This window comes from Dysidea avara, chromosome 2 (genome assembly GCF_963678975.1).
Source record: "Dysidea avara chromosome 2, odDysAvar1.4, whole genome shotgun sequence".
NCBI classification, from domain to species: domain Eukaryota; kingdom Metazoa; phylum Porifera; class Demospongiae; order Dictyoceratida; family Dysideidae; genus Dysidea; species Dysidea avara.
The window spans coordinates 10783117-10797814 of record NC_089273.1 but is presented as its reverse complement, the minus strand read 5'-3'; the positions used below and the strand labels follow the sequence as shown (position 1 = coordinate 10797814).

General features: G+C 37.5%; 3 protein-coding genes across 22 annotated transcripts in view; 1 reads left to right on the top strand and 2 right to left on the bottom strand.

The window, feature by feature from the left end:
* Positions 1–3514, top strand: part of LOC136246591 (uncharacterized) — a 108199-nt gene extending 104685 nt beyond the window's left edge. For 15 of the 20 annotated variants that reach the window (XM_066038102.1, XM_066038101.1, XM_066038100.1 and 12 more), the window contains one exon: positions 1–3514. In XM_066038102.1, the coding sequence (XP_065894174.1) occupies positions 1165–3330 (2166 nt within the window). In that variant the 5' untranslated portion in view covers positions 1–1164 and the 3' untranslated portion in view covers positions 3331–3514. The other 5 variants (XM_066038112.1, XM_066038105.1, XM_066038107.1 and 2 more) reach the window with 2 other exon arrangements.
* LOC136246596 (uncharacterized) overlaps positions 1–14698 on the bottom strand; it is a 166566-nt gene that overhangs the window by 68500 nt on the left and 83368 nt on the right. The window lies entirely within an intron of this gene.
* On the bottom strand, positions 8183–12891 carry LOC136247802 (uncharacterized). Its single transcript, XM_066039626.1, has 3 exons — positions 12873–12891; positions 12283–12837; positions 8183–12180 (listed from the first exon to the last, which is right to left on the bottom strand). Exons 1-3 carry the CDS (start codon positions 12889–12891, stop codon positions 8183–8185), a joined length of 4572 nt encoding a protein of 1523 aa, XP_065895698.1.

The window sequence follows — 14698 nt, the reverse complement described above, 5'->3', positions numbered from 1 at the left end:
GTCTCAGTATCGTCATGCTGACATACAAGAAATCATCACTATTGTTGGAACTATTTTTAGTCAAGTCTTGATGTGGTGTTAATTAACGTTGTTAAACATTGTTGTATGTTTACCATATGGCAAGAAATTATCATGGCCATCATGAAATTTGAATATTGTGTAAGTTGTGTGGACCAACCCCAACTCATACATGGTCACTGGCAAACCACGAACCACATTCAAGCCACAACACCACCAACCACATTCGAGCAATCCATTACAAAATTTTGTTGCACCATTTGTGTGTGCATAATACTTAATGAAAGCCACAACACAAGCTACATGGTACACACTACATAGAGGTGGTAACCCCTAAAGGCTTGTTACCTTTTGTATTCACCTTATCGGCCTTTGTGGTTAATCTATTAAAAATTACATGTAAATAGAGAATTGAAGAGTATGCTTAAAGCACCTTCGCTAGTGATTTTGTTCAAAGACAACTGGCGATTTATAAACGCTCGCATGGGGTGTGGTACTACATGGAATTTAAAAGATTTCTGCTTAAAACGCCATCCCTAGGGAACTTACGGTTCAGCACGCTGTCACAACTTGTTTATCAGGCATTAGAGTTAGTGTCCACGTCGTGTCTTTAAAAGTTATTGTAGGGATTAGAGGTTGATTGAAGAAAATACGCGTATAGGCAAACCAGGATTGGATAATGTCAGTGCTAGATGGACTATACAAACACGGCTATGTTGACTGGTTGACTGGTATAACGTGACAGTAGTTGTAACATAAGGTAGAGAAATAAAGTGAAATACGCCTATTTTTTATTTTGCGATGGTTACTTTTTTATTTTAGCGAGGTCGCAAGAAAACTATGAAAATGATGACGACTCCGAAAGATTTTTTTATCACGTAATGCAATACAAATCTATTGAGATGTTGCGTAATTTAGGACTAATATTGCGAAACCGGCCCTACACGTAAATAACTCACAGTAGTGGCCGCGCGTCTTTTAATTGGGCGTGCGCTTTGTAGTTTCTTGGCCGCGCGACTCACTACCGTGAGTCTTGATAATAAATAAATGCGGGTGTATTTGAACACATTTACTCTTTATCAGCAATTATGCAAGATGCTCTGTCAAACAAAAAGCCTTTGATGGTAACTTTTATTGACCTCAAGAATGCTTTCGGCTCTGTTTCACACCATCTTATTTTACATGTTAAGGGCAGTCAAAGTACCTTCCTCCTTTTTCAATTATGTTTTTTCATTTTATTCACAGTTGTCAGTTACAATTACAAGTGATCACTGGGAGACAGCTATGATACCATTTCAACGAGGAGTATTTCAAGGAGATACTCTCTCCCCTATGATATTTTTGTTGGTATTTAATCCACTTCTACAGTTGGCAGACTCTTTGAATAATCCATGTGGCTACACATTTCAACTTCCTGTGCCTAATTGTGATAGCCTACCACCTGTTGGTTCTTTTGTATACATTAAATGGTCCGAGAGTGGTGATGAAGAACCTGGTTGGTATAAAGCTCGTATTGACAAGTATCTGTTTAATGGTTTCTGTAAACTTGTGTACAAGGAAGACATAGATACAATGGTATTTGAAGAAGTTGACCTCCACCAGGTGGACTGGAAACCTTGTGGTAAGAGGGCAAAGAGGTTTGTGCCTCTTACTGATAAACCTGCCACTGTTAAATCCAGTTGGAAATCTTCTCCAAAATTTGTCGATTCAATTGCCCATTCAGTGAAGGGTTATGCCGATGATGCTACCTTGATTTCCACCAATTTGGAAACCCACTCTTCTGTGCTCCAAGAGATTGACAAGAAAGCTGCAGACTTGGATCTAACACTTAAGCCTTCAAAGTGCGTTTCATTTCTATTTGATGGCTTTAAACATTTGTCACAGAGAATTTCGTTATCAGGTGGGACCACAAAATTGATTACTGAGGGTGGCACAAAATTTCTGGGAAAACTAATTGATGTGTCTTTGTCAGCTACCAAATCTATTGCAAACAAGAATATGACTTCTCGTCTATCTGGTTTACTAACAGCTACTGATTCTCTTCCTGTTAGGGGAGAGTATAAGCTCTGGATTTATAGGAATTACATCTTGTCACTGTTAAGATTCCATCTATGTGTTGATGCAATCACTAACCATACTATTAAACAACTCGAATCTATGGTCAGTCGTTATCTTAAGAAATGGTTACAGCTTCCAAGGAATGCTACTCGGGTAATCCTATACTATCCGGGAATTTGTTGCCCCAGTGTCTCTTGTGTGTCAAGAGAGGCAAAACTTAGTTTGCTTTCATGTATCTGTGCATCATCTGATCCTCAGCTGCAGGAATTGGGCTTGCATCTCCATCTTGGTAATGATTTTCTGCAGTTCCAGAATCAAGATTATTCCATATTGTCGGCTGCCCAAAGCCAATTGTCCGATATTCCATCAGCACGGTCTCTTTACAAGAGAGCTAAGGATGATTTGACTAGTAAAATTACTTCTGACAGTGAAGCCCATCTCAATCAACTCACTGTGCAATGCAAATTTTTGGATTCTGCTAGGTTAGAAACTAGCTGCAGAACATGGAATAAGTTAATGACTGGATTTCACCCTGGGCAACTTTCTTTCTTGTTGAGAGCATCCTCGGACACTCTGCCTACTGCTGTTAACCTGCGTCGCTGGCACATACAGTGTGGTGCCAAGTGTACCCTTTGTGACTCTAACCGGCCAACTACCGCTCATATTTTAGGTGGTTGCCCAATAGCACTATCCCAACAAAGGTACACCTATAGACATAATCAAGTACTGTTCACTTTAATTTCTCAGTTAATTACTCTCTTTTCTGATTGCCAGATGGTCAGTGTCTATGCGGACCTGCAGGGACATCGTTTTAATGACTCTCCTCCTGAAACCATCCCCTCCAATGTCTTAGTCACTCCTTACAGACCCGATGTTGTCATCTATAACAGACACTCTGCATCGATGGGCATTATAGAGCTTACATGTCCATTGGACTCAATACATCATTTGGAGTCTGCACACAACCGCAAACTTTATAAACCTGAGTATGTACAGCTTTTGGCTGAATTGGATCGTTTGAAGATTCCTCACTGCTACAGAACTGTGGAAGTCAGTGTTTTGGGCCATTTTCAACCTAGTTCTATTGCTGCAATTAAGGATGTGATAAATTTTACCCAGCAAGTATCCCTATTTTCCAAGGGAAGTGCTAGAAATCTTTTGTTCAAGATGGCCAGTGCCTCAATTTCTGCTTCACAGAGAATATTTTATGGTAGGAACTCTAAAGAATGGACAATCAACCCGGACTGTTTTTAATCTGTATATAATTTAAGCTGTAACTTTAGTTTTGTACTTAAATATAATTTTTTTTTCCTAGCCATGCCCACTGCTGTCCACTGTTGGTCAGACATGTGGTCGCATGTTGTCCGAGGACACATAACACATAATATATAATTTGTTTGTAATCATGCATGTTTTTTCATCAATTATTAGTGATGGTTCTCTCTCTAATACTTCATTATACAGTGAATGTACTTTTTACAATGCATAGCTACATGTAATCAGCTAGCTAGCTAACTTTTTATCATTTGGGAACAAGCGTTAAGTCATGATCAGTATTCCCAATAAACTGCTTATGCAACTGACTTTACAGTACATTGCATAGGTAAACTTTGTGAGGTGAATTATGTTAAAAGAGCTGACTGACTTCAAGGGGAATCCTATTTATTTGCTTACTTAAGGTGAGGGGTTGTACTTATTTGGATATAAAAACTGATATTGAACTTTAAAAAATCCCATTCCAGTATTCCACCATTCCAGTAGTCCATTCCACTGTTTATACACTCCCATATGTACACCACATATCTTAATTCTGATTTTTGTACATGATTATTCCCATTATCTGTACTTATTTGTACACAGGTTGCCATGATAACAACCACAATTATCTCACGATTTGTATATTGATTTGTGGGTTTCATATCTAGTTTTATAATAGCTACTTTGAGGTAATAAGTCACTCTTTAGAGTTCCTATGGATATATATATATATACTTGAAATTGACAAGGAGAAAACATCCTGACCACCTGGCAGACTCCTGTAAGTGTTTGAACGTTAATCGGATGGCTACAGGTTTGAGGCCGCCTAGGTCCAGTCATGGATTTTTTCTCCTTTCTCCACCTTTTCAAACACACTTTATGTAACAACTTTAAACAGGCTGTACAACCAGGTGTCCTGCAGACCTTCAGCACTTGTGCTGTAAAGCCTTATAATTAAAAAAGAAATTAATAATAAATAACTTTTGAGTTTTGTGGCAGACGAAAACTCCCAACAATTCATAGTTTTTGCAACAGAAATGCTGCAAATGATGCAATTTAAAAAACTTCCAAAATGATGCTACAAACTACCAAATGATGCTGCAAATTGCATCATTTGCAGTATCATTTGCAGCATTGTACCTCATTTAAAAAATTTTTTTTTTTAAATGAGGTACAGCCATTTTTGTGATTTCATTGAAATATTGCTAGTTTCACATACTTCAAAAAATGCATATGTTTCTGGAAGTAGACAGTGAAATTTGTTGAAACCACATTTTAAGTATAAATGTGTGCTTTGACACTGCGAATGTATATACACAGAAATGCTGCAAATGATGCAATACTAATAGATCGTATTCCAAATGACATCACACAAATTTTCTATTTGGGGGACTCTTATAGTTTCGAGTATTATCACCAATGGTGATCGAGATTTCTAAGCTTGATATAAAGGCTAACAAACAAGATATTGAGACGAAACTACCAGGTTTGGTTATTACAGCAAATAAATAATAGTATTTCTTCTAAACTTTGAAAACCAGCTGAAAATTCTAACCCGGCATTAGAGAATAGGTTTTATACCCTTATAACTGTACCTGTTGTCAATATCTTCTTCCAGGATTGAATATTGATTTGAATCTTATCAAGTTAAGCCACATTGGAACTCTCACTCAAAGTTGTTTGAATACCCCAAATAGCCACTGCCATTTTATTTCATGACGTCATTTGGAATACGGTCTATGGTCAGTGCACTAGTGTTGTTCCAGTACCAGTTTGTTATTTCAGTTCCAGTTCCAGTTCTAGAATCATAAACCTTTGGAATTACAGTTCCAGTTCCAGTCTAAAACTATAACTGTTAGAATTACAGTTCCAGTTGTGAAATCATAACCTTTAGAATTATAATAGTTCCTGGACCAGTTCCAGTTCTGAAACTGTAGCTTTAACAGTTCCAGTTCTAGTTCTAGAACTACAACCTTTAAGATTACAGTTCTGTTTTTAGTTCTGCATAATTAGTTTAGTGCTCCATTTCTAAAACAATGCACAGTATGCGCCAAACTATGGGTTTTGATTTGATTGTGTTATGTATCTAGGCAGAGCAACTACTACAAAACTAACTATACATGCAAGGCATTGATGCTCCAAGGCTTTTATTATAGGGTGATTTGAAGTTAATTATCAAACATTAAACTAGATCTAAACACATTTCGGAATGACAGAAACACCTAGGTAGTGAGAATTATTGGTTTCACTTCAGTGTTGCATTGGGTGTATACAATCACTGGACTGGATCGTGGACTGGACCAGTGGACAAGCAATGGACTGGACTAGTGGATAGACCATGGACTGGACAAGTTTCTTTTTATTGCAAGTATTTAGGAAACTGGTTGTATGTAACTACAATATTTTTCTACAGCAACACTAAATTTAGGCTATACATGTAGGTGGACCTGTCAACTTACAGCTTGTATATGGAAAAGCAAGATCGACAGATAAACTACAGCTACTTAATTTTGCTTACTCAAATGCCCATAGTTTGTGTTAGAGGATGCATGTCACTACTATAATATTAAATGTTAAGAACAAGAAGGATGGCGGATGCACACACACACACACACAGAGCTAAGAGTTTAACTGTAAATGGAGTATTTAATACATTAATTTTTAACAGCTATTTTGCATGTGTTTCAAGATTGACTACCAAACAATTCCTGCTCAAAACATTAACACAAGTTGTTATTTATAAACAACCCTAGAAAAATAAACAAACAATGTAGGTAGGCAAAGTTCATAGGTTAATTTCCATATTCTACACATGTGTAGCTCTTTTATAGCAGTATAACTAAGTTCAATATCTCAAAAGCATGAAAGTTTAAAGCCAAAATTGTCTTCAGAAACAAGAAAGAATTAACTCTAACAATGCAATGGTTTCTCCAAGCTTGAATACTATATAAGGCATGAGTCCAGTTGTTCAGTCCTCCAGTTCAGCCAGTGTTTCTAGCTATATGACCTTTTGCATCATTCTATTGAATACTTATCAGTTCTTGCTTTTATCAGCACATTAACTGTAGTCGTGTAATGAGCATTGTATTTGCTATTTTTATTGATAATAATTAACTAAATGATTATGGCCAACTTCAGTTCCAGTATTAGCTCCAGTACTTGATAAATTTTCATTTTAGTTCCAGTTCTAGTTACAGTATTTAGGAAAATTAATTATTGTTCCAGTATTGAGAAAAGTAAAATTATTGTTCCAGTTCCAATTCTAGTTCTAGAACTGGAACTAAATTAAATTGGAATTCCAGTTTTAGAACTGGAATTAAATTTAATTTAGTTCCGCAGAACTGGAGCTAAATTAAATTGCTGATACTGGAATTACTTTTAGTTCCAGTACTGAGAACTGGAACAACACTACAGTGCACCACATCAAGGCACAATGAACAAAGTAGTGACATGCATATAATTATATTATAGAATAAAATGTGCGGGTACAGAGACAAATGTTTTGCCATTAGGGTATAATGGACAAGGAATGATTCTCTCTTAGATGATCAAGACTATTCAATAGCAATACCTGGTGTGAGTAAAGAGTAGGATTTATAAATCTACCAGGTATAAAGGTCAGGTCTAGCTTCACTTAAATATCTGTAATTTCTTTGTCACTATAGAGCTGTACTCTAATTTACTGTAGTGGATATTTTGCATTCAAATACTCAACTTTTTGTAAGGCCTTAGTGATTTTCTGTTCTCATCAGCATCCACTTGTATTTTCTTTGCCACATATACCCCATTATTAAAGATGTAGCTAACCAGTGATATCAAAAAGATCGAGTATGTGCAGTTCAGTTCTTAAGATTACTGCCCTTATATACCAGCTACCTTGTTCACTGTATTCACAAACTCCTTAAAGATTGTGCATTGAACCTTCTAATATTTATATGTTAGTAAAATTCTGCAATCACAAAGGACAACTATATAATGTAGCTACATCTGATAATCTACTTCAGATTTAGCTACGCATAGGCTGCTATAAGATCAATTCTGTATGTATCTAAACAGATAACTACCAGTGATATAGATCAGTTCTGTATCTAAATAGCTAACTACTAGTGATACAGAAAGTTGAGGTATGAAAATAAGTGTTCTAAAGACCTGTTCAATAAAGAATATTGATATTTTATTGACAGCAATATAAGTAATTAGAAGTAACAAAAATAGTCAATTTAGTCCAATCTTCTGCTAGCTGCTGTATCTTCAGCCTGGCTGTACTGAGTCCTATCCTCTATTCTGCAACAACAACAAAAGCCTTTTACTCAAAGAACTATTCAAACAACACTCTTACCACTGGCTATAGACAGACTGAAATTCTGTTAAAAAGGTCCTTTTATCCTATCTGTTGACCTGTCATATGACATCACTTTTGTAGATTCTAGGTCATTTTATAAGGTTTCATCTACACATGTTGATGAATCAGTTTCTGTAAACAATTTAATGTTACCCTTTTCTTCATCCTCCCCCCCTCATTGTCATGATCCACATGACAAGTTTTTAGGTTAAATTACAACTTTAAAGTTAATTGACACATACTGAATTTATCGATTAATGTTCCATAAGTTTGGTCACTGTAGTACTTACGTATATGTAAATATTCTTAATCCAGCTCTAGTGGGCAGACCTTTACAATAGGCCTTATGTACTGTTTGTCCCCAACCTGTAGCTTGAGTGATCGAACATGTTGGTCTTTACTACGATACACTTCCAATACTCTTCCAAGAGGCCACTGACCACGAGGGGTATCTGAGGACACCAGCAACACTGTATCTCCAGGCTTGACATCTGTTTTTAACCTGAACTACTTCTGTCTCGGACTTAAGCTGGGTACCCACTCTTGGAGCCACCTATTCCAAAAATGTCTCACTAATTCTTGTATCCGTCGCCAACGTTTCTTAGGATTAAATCCCACTTCATCGATTACCTCTGGAGCAAATTGCCCTCCAACTTGGCCATGTAAGAAATGGTTTGGCGTGAGGGGAATGTTGTCCTTAACACTGGCTGACTGATAGGTCAGTGGTCGTGAATTGATTAGTGCTTCTGCTCCACAAAATGCTGTCATCAGCTCTTCATCATTTACCTCAGCATTTTTCAAAATTGCTGTGATGGCTCTCTTTGCTGATTTTATCATAATTTCAAAGACACCTCCAAAATGTGGAGCGTAAGGTGGATTAATTGTCCACTTAATTCCCTTATCAGCTACAGCTGCTTTAGTTTTTGGATCCTTGTACAACTCACACAATTCCTTATTAGCTGCCACAAAATTTGTTCCATTATCCGACAACATTTCCTCTGGGATACCTCTTCTATTAATCATCCTGCTTAAAGCATTTACAAAAGAGTCCACATCTAAACCATATGCCATTTCTAAATGTACGGCTCTGGAAGCCAAACAAGTAAACAAACACAAATACCTCTTTTGTCGTGGCCTTCCTCTTCCTTGCATTGTCATGAATGGTCCCCCAAAATCAACAGCTGTCTTGGTAAAGGCTCGTAACGATGTAGTAAGTCTGTTTTGTGGTAACGGTGCCATAATCTGTTGAGCTACCTTAGCTTTTCTCCTTTTACAAATGGTACATTCTCTTTCCCACTCTATAATTTCTTCTCGTGCAGAAATGATCCAAAATCTAGTGGACAATAAAGATAAAGTTTGATTTGTACCAGCACAATGATTCCCTAGTTCATGATGGTGCTTGACTATGAGCTTCGTTACCCAATTCTTGCGAGGCAGAATTATGGGATACCTTATATCATATGGAAGGAACTCTGCATATGTCAATCGTCCATCTGACCTCATCACACCTTCACTATCCAGTTTTGGGCAGAGTCCTAGTAACTTGCTGCTTGTGGGCAATTGTTTATGATTCGCCAAAGACAAATACTCTTCCTTAAACACTTTCCTTTGCATCTCTTGGATTATGTAATGCTCAGCGTCTGACATCTCTTCTGCACTTAACTCTACTTGATCTAACTTACTCTCTTTTCTACAGTTGTTTATAAATCTCAAAATCCAAGACACAACTCTAGTCAGCCTTCTCCAACTTGAGAATCTGTTTGGCTGTAGCCTCCCAGTGCACACACCATCATTCAATAGTGTAGCAGTAGATGATAAATGCGTAGCAATACATGTACTTGGATTCTTACGTATAACATATTTTCTCTTCAATTCTGTCGTGTCATTATCTGAATTGAATACCATGTTAAGCTGCGGCCAATTGCTCTGACTGTCGGACAAAAATGCTGGTCCTTCCCACCAGGCTCTCAACTCTGATATCTCTTCCAATGTAGTACCTCTTGTTAAATAGTCAGCAGGATTTTCTTTCGTGGGTACATATCTCCACTTATCTGGACTAACAGATGCTTGAATTTCTCCAATCCTGTTTGCTACAAATGGCTTAAATTGTCGGCTGTGCCCTTTTATCCACCACAACACACTGGTACTGTCTGTCCAGAACGTTATAAACGGTTTGTCAATATTCAATGCTTCTGCCACAGATAAAGCCAATCTCTTCCCTGTCACTGCCCCCATTAATTCTAAACGGGGAATGCTTGTTGACTGTAAAGGGGCTACTTTGGTTTTAGATGTTACAAATGAGACTGATACCTTTCCATCACTGTATTCTGATTTCATGTAAACAACTGCTCCATAGGCATCCTGAGATGCATCAACAAACACATGTAATGAAACAGATACAACATTTCTACTTAACTGAAGGCTTCTAGGAACCTTGATCTTAGTCAACATAGTTAACTCACTAAACCACGATGTCACCTTGGATGACAACTCATCAGGTAGGGTGTCGTCCCAATCTAAACCACAAATCCAAATTTCCTGCATCAAAATCTTGGCTCTGATAATATATGGAGACAAAAATCCAAGGGGATCAAAAAGGGTCGCTATTAACTTTAGAAAACTTCTTTTAGTTGGTATAATTACCCTGTCATTGACCTGTGACTTAAAAGTAAACACATCATCATTAGCTAGCCACAAAACACCCAAAGTTTTTACTGGTAAAGATTTATCACTGTCCAAATTCATTTCAGAGGCTCTGCACTGTGTAGAAATACTTTCCAACACCTTCGGAGAATTTGATAACCATTTGTGAGTTTGCATGCCTGCCTTATCCCACAATTCAGACAATTCCTTATAAAGCTCAATCCCTTCTGTTTCACTACTTACTGAGTCCATACTATCATCCATGTATGTTGATTTTAATATAACTTCTGCCGCTCTAGGATACTGTTTTTCATAAACCCTTGCATGATGCTGAGTGACAAGTTGGGCTAAAAAAGGTGATGAGTTTATCCCAAACACTAAGCGATTAAATTGGTATTCAGTTGGTTTCTTCTTAACATCCATGTCTCTCCATAAAAATTGATGATATGGCCTATCCTTAGGATACAATTCTACTCTTAAATACATTTCTGCGATGTCGCAAGCCAAAGCAATGGGATACCTTCTGAACCAGAGTAAAACACTAAACAAGTCATTCTGTAATTTGGGACCTTGGTGTATAACATCATTTAGGGCAACATTATTGTACTTAGCTGAAGCATCAAATACTATTCGTACCTTTGTGGTTGATCGATCCTTCTTCACAACAGGAAAGTGAGGTAAGTACCATCTCACTGCTTGGTTATCCTCCATTAAAGGTACCTTTGTCACATATCCCTTTTCAAGATGTTTACCAATTATCTTCTTGTATTCTTCAGCAATTTCTGGTTCTCTAAACAATCGTCTCTCCAGGTTGTATAGTCTCTTCTCTGCCATCTCGTAATTGTTTGGTAAGTTAATAAATTCTTCCTTCCAAGGAATAGCGACTCTATAACAACCATTGTTGTAGGCTATAGATGTTTCTGTCATATTTAAAACCAGATTATCCTCAGCTTTCACTATTGAAAATTCTTCTGTCCCACTAGTATCAACTTCCCAAAACTTTTGTAACATCAAATTTACCTTTTCAGTATCTGTCTGACCTACAGAAAAGAAGGTACAAGCAAAGTTATTACTCAGTTTTGTTTGTTTATTGTCGTCCATGGCACCGATACATGTCCAACCTAATGGGGTAAGACGTGCCACTGGCTGGCCAGGTGGTCCACGAATATCTTTGAATGAAAAATGGAGGTCTGCACAATCAAGGCCAATCAACACATCCACTGTTGGTCGTGATCCTAGTTTAGGAAATTCCAAATGTTGTAAATGAGCCCATTTTGCAGCACATGATTTCCAATCAATGGCCTTCAACTCCCCAGTAACTCTGTCTGCTGTAAGGGCAGTAATTGTCACAGCAGCTCTTCCATCCAAACTTTCAATAGTACATTCCACAGGAGATGTTTCAAAAGCTTCAACATGACCATTTAATACGCTAACATTAACCTTTTGTAACTGTCCTTGTAGACCAAGTTCTGCTGCAACATCTGAGTTGATGTAAGTTTTTGTACTAGCATCATCCAATAATGCGTTCACCTTAATCTTTCTATTACCATTTCTCAAATATACTGGAATTGTCCTCAGAGCAATGGTACCTGGATTTGTTGTAATTGTGGTGTATGATTCGTTTTGACTTGGGTCACTAGTAGCTTTTGGCTCCCCCTCATTTGGAGCACAAATCGTCTTCTTACTGGCCACATCATGTTTACTCAGTAACTGTAGTTCTTCCTTACCATGTACCACTCCTTTATTTTGACTACTGGAACGAGGACCTCGATCTTTGTGTAGTAATCTATGATGAACTTCTTTGCAGTTGTCAATTCCACATATTCTTGTTCGGTTACAATACTGTCCCAAGTGACCATCACCTAAACAACGGAAACACAATTTACACTGTTTAGCATAGTCTCACCTGTTCTGTAAATCCATCTGTTTAAAGTCAGGACATGCCCACGCTCCATGGGGTTTACTGCACACCCTACAGACTCTTGAACTCTGTCTGTCTTCATTAGTAACCTGCTTGACATTGGATTTACCAAAGAAACTATACGGTACATCTTTCTTAAATTTCTTAACTTCATACCTTCCTGATTTAACTGTGGAAAACCCATGGACTGCTTCCAGGGCTTTTGTTTGAAACTCTACTTCCTGGATAACCCACTCTCTCAAACTTTCAACTGACTCTCGTTTGTGGTTTTCAAATATCCACCTATGATAACCTGATAACATTGTTGTGGGTAGCTTCTTCTGTAATTTCAAATATAACAGGCCATCATTAAGTTCTTCAAAGCGATTGGCTTCCTTTAGGTTAACAATGGTAACATCTAATAAATCTGCAAACTTTTCTATATCTCTGTGACTGCCTGGATTAATAGGCCTGAAGTTATCCACTTCTTCCAAATACAAAGCTATTTGGCGACGCTGTCCTCCGAACTTTCTTTCTAGTCTCTCCTTAGCAGTGTGGTATGCTGTTGCCGAATGTCCCAAACTATCAATGGCCTTTAGTGCCTCCTTTAGTGCCTCCCCTGCCAGACACTGCCTCAACTGTAGCAGTTTGTACTCTGGTGTAGCAGGAGCATTGTCCACACAAGCTGTAAATGCAGCTTTCCAGTTTTGATAAGTCTTTTTATCACCTGAAAAAACTGGGATTGTTACTCTTTTTAGCTGTTTCCACAAATCTAACCCAATAAGCCCGGGGTCTGTACAATTATTCTGACTAGCATTACTCACGGAAACTGACTCAGGACAGCTTCTCTCTTGTGGTGGCTGGTGATCTGGAGGAGCTTCTTGTTGAGGTAGCTCAGGTTCCTTTCTATTTGGCTGTTGTCTATCTTCTTTTTGTTGTTGTAATCTATTTAGGAACTTGTCATACCTCCTCGGTGTGCTTAGTGAATCCAAGACTTCCTGCGCTCGATTCTGCGCATTGCTATATTCTATTTCAATCTTTTCTATTTCATCACTAAGCTTGTCTGCACTCTTACTATCTTTGTCTAACTTGTACCTATCATATAACCTCTCCATAACATTCATAGCACATCCTAAAGCTACATCTAACTCCTCACAAATACCTTTTATTTCTACACTGTCTGTATCCTCTCTCTGAATTACTGTCAATAAACACCTTCTAACCTTTGTAAACCCTGTCTTTGCTGTTGCCTTTTCCCTCTTTAAGTCACTTACTGTTTGTTCAAGCTGTGTGGTCTGAAATCCTCCATCAGAAAGGCCATTCTCTGGCAGTAAAGAAGCTTCTTCTTCTTGACCTTTTTCCTGACCTTCACTCATCCTTAACCATCCTCTGCTACCAGAAAGTTCCTTGTTCTAAAGACCTGTTCAATAAAGAATATTGATATTTTATTGACAGCAATATAAGTAATTAGAAGTAACAAAAATAGTCAATTTAGTCCAATCTTCTGCTAGCTGCTGTATCTTCAGCCTGGCTGTACTGAGTCCTATCCTCTATTCTGCAACAACAACAAAAGCCTTTTACTCAAAGAACTATTCAAACAACACTCTTACCACTGGCTATAGACAGACTGAAATTCTGTTAAAAAGGTCCTTTTATCCTATCTGTTGACCTGTCATATGACATCACTTTTGTAGATTCTAGGTCATTTTATAAGGTTTCATCTACACATGTTGATGAATCAGTTTCTGTAAACAATTTAATGTTACCCTTTTCTTCAATAAGCCTATAGCTATATATAGCCATATTGACCCGCATGTCGATTTTCTGATGAAAAAAACAACAGAATATCCCAAAAATTAATAATGGCCTAATAAGTCTATTCAATATTTTAAATTATTTTTCTCTAAATCTGATAAAGCAATCAAGTATGATAATTGAAAATTTCCCCTTATGTATGTTAACTTGTGATCAACCTCACAAAGAAGAAGCAAGCTAAGTGTATTAGCCCTAAAGGTAGTCATATATAGGCTGGCTGTTGTGGAAATGGCTAAATATGGTGGAAGCATGAAAATATTGAGGTATTTAATTGACAGGTTCACTTGCAGGTTACACACTGAAATGAGCTCATAAATGCTTACTAAGCTGTGCCATGCTTTAAGGCATTGTGGTAGTAGGCATGTACACAGTTCATTCTAAATGCAAGAACTGTCATAATTATGGTATACATTCGGCAATTTTTAAAAGTTAAACTATTTCATAACAGTGGTCAGTCAATCATGGACTCATAGCTTGTGGGGAGAAAATTGTAAAAGGCTGAAAGACTATTGCTAAAGAAATTGTTACTGAGAAAGCATGGCACTATTCAAGCTATTTCAGGGGCTAAAAAGAGGCTATATAGTTGTGGCTAAAAAGCTAGTTGTAAATGACTTTTGGCTAGTTGTAAATAGTGATTTGGCTAGTTGTAAATAGTGATTTGGCTA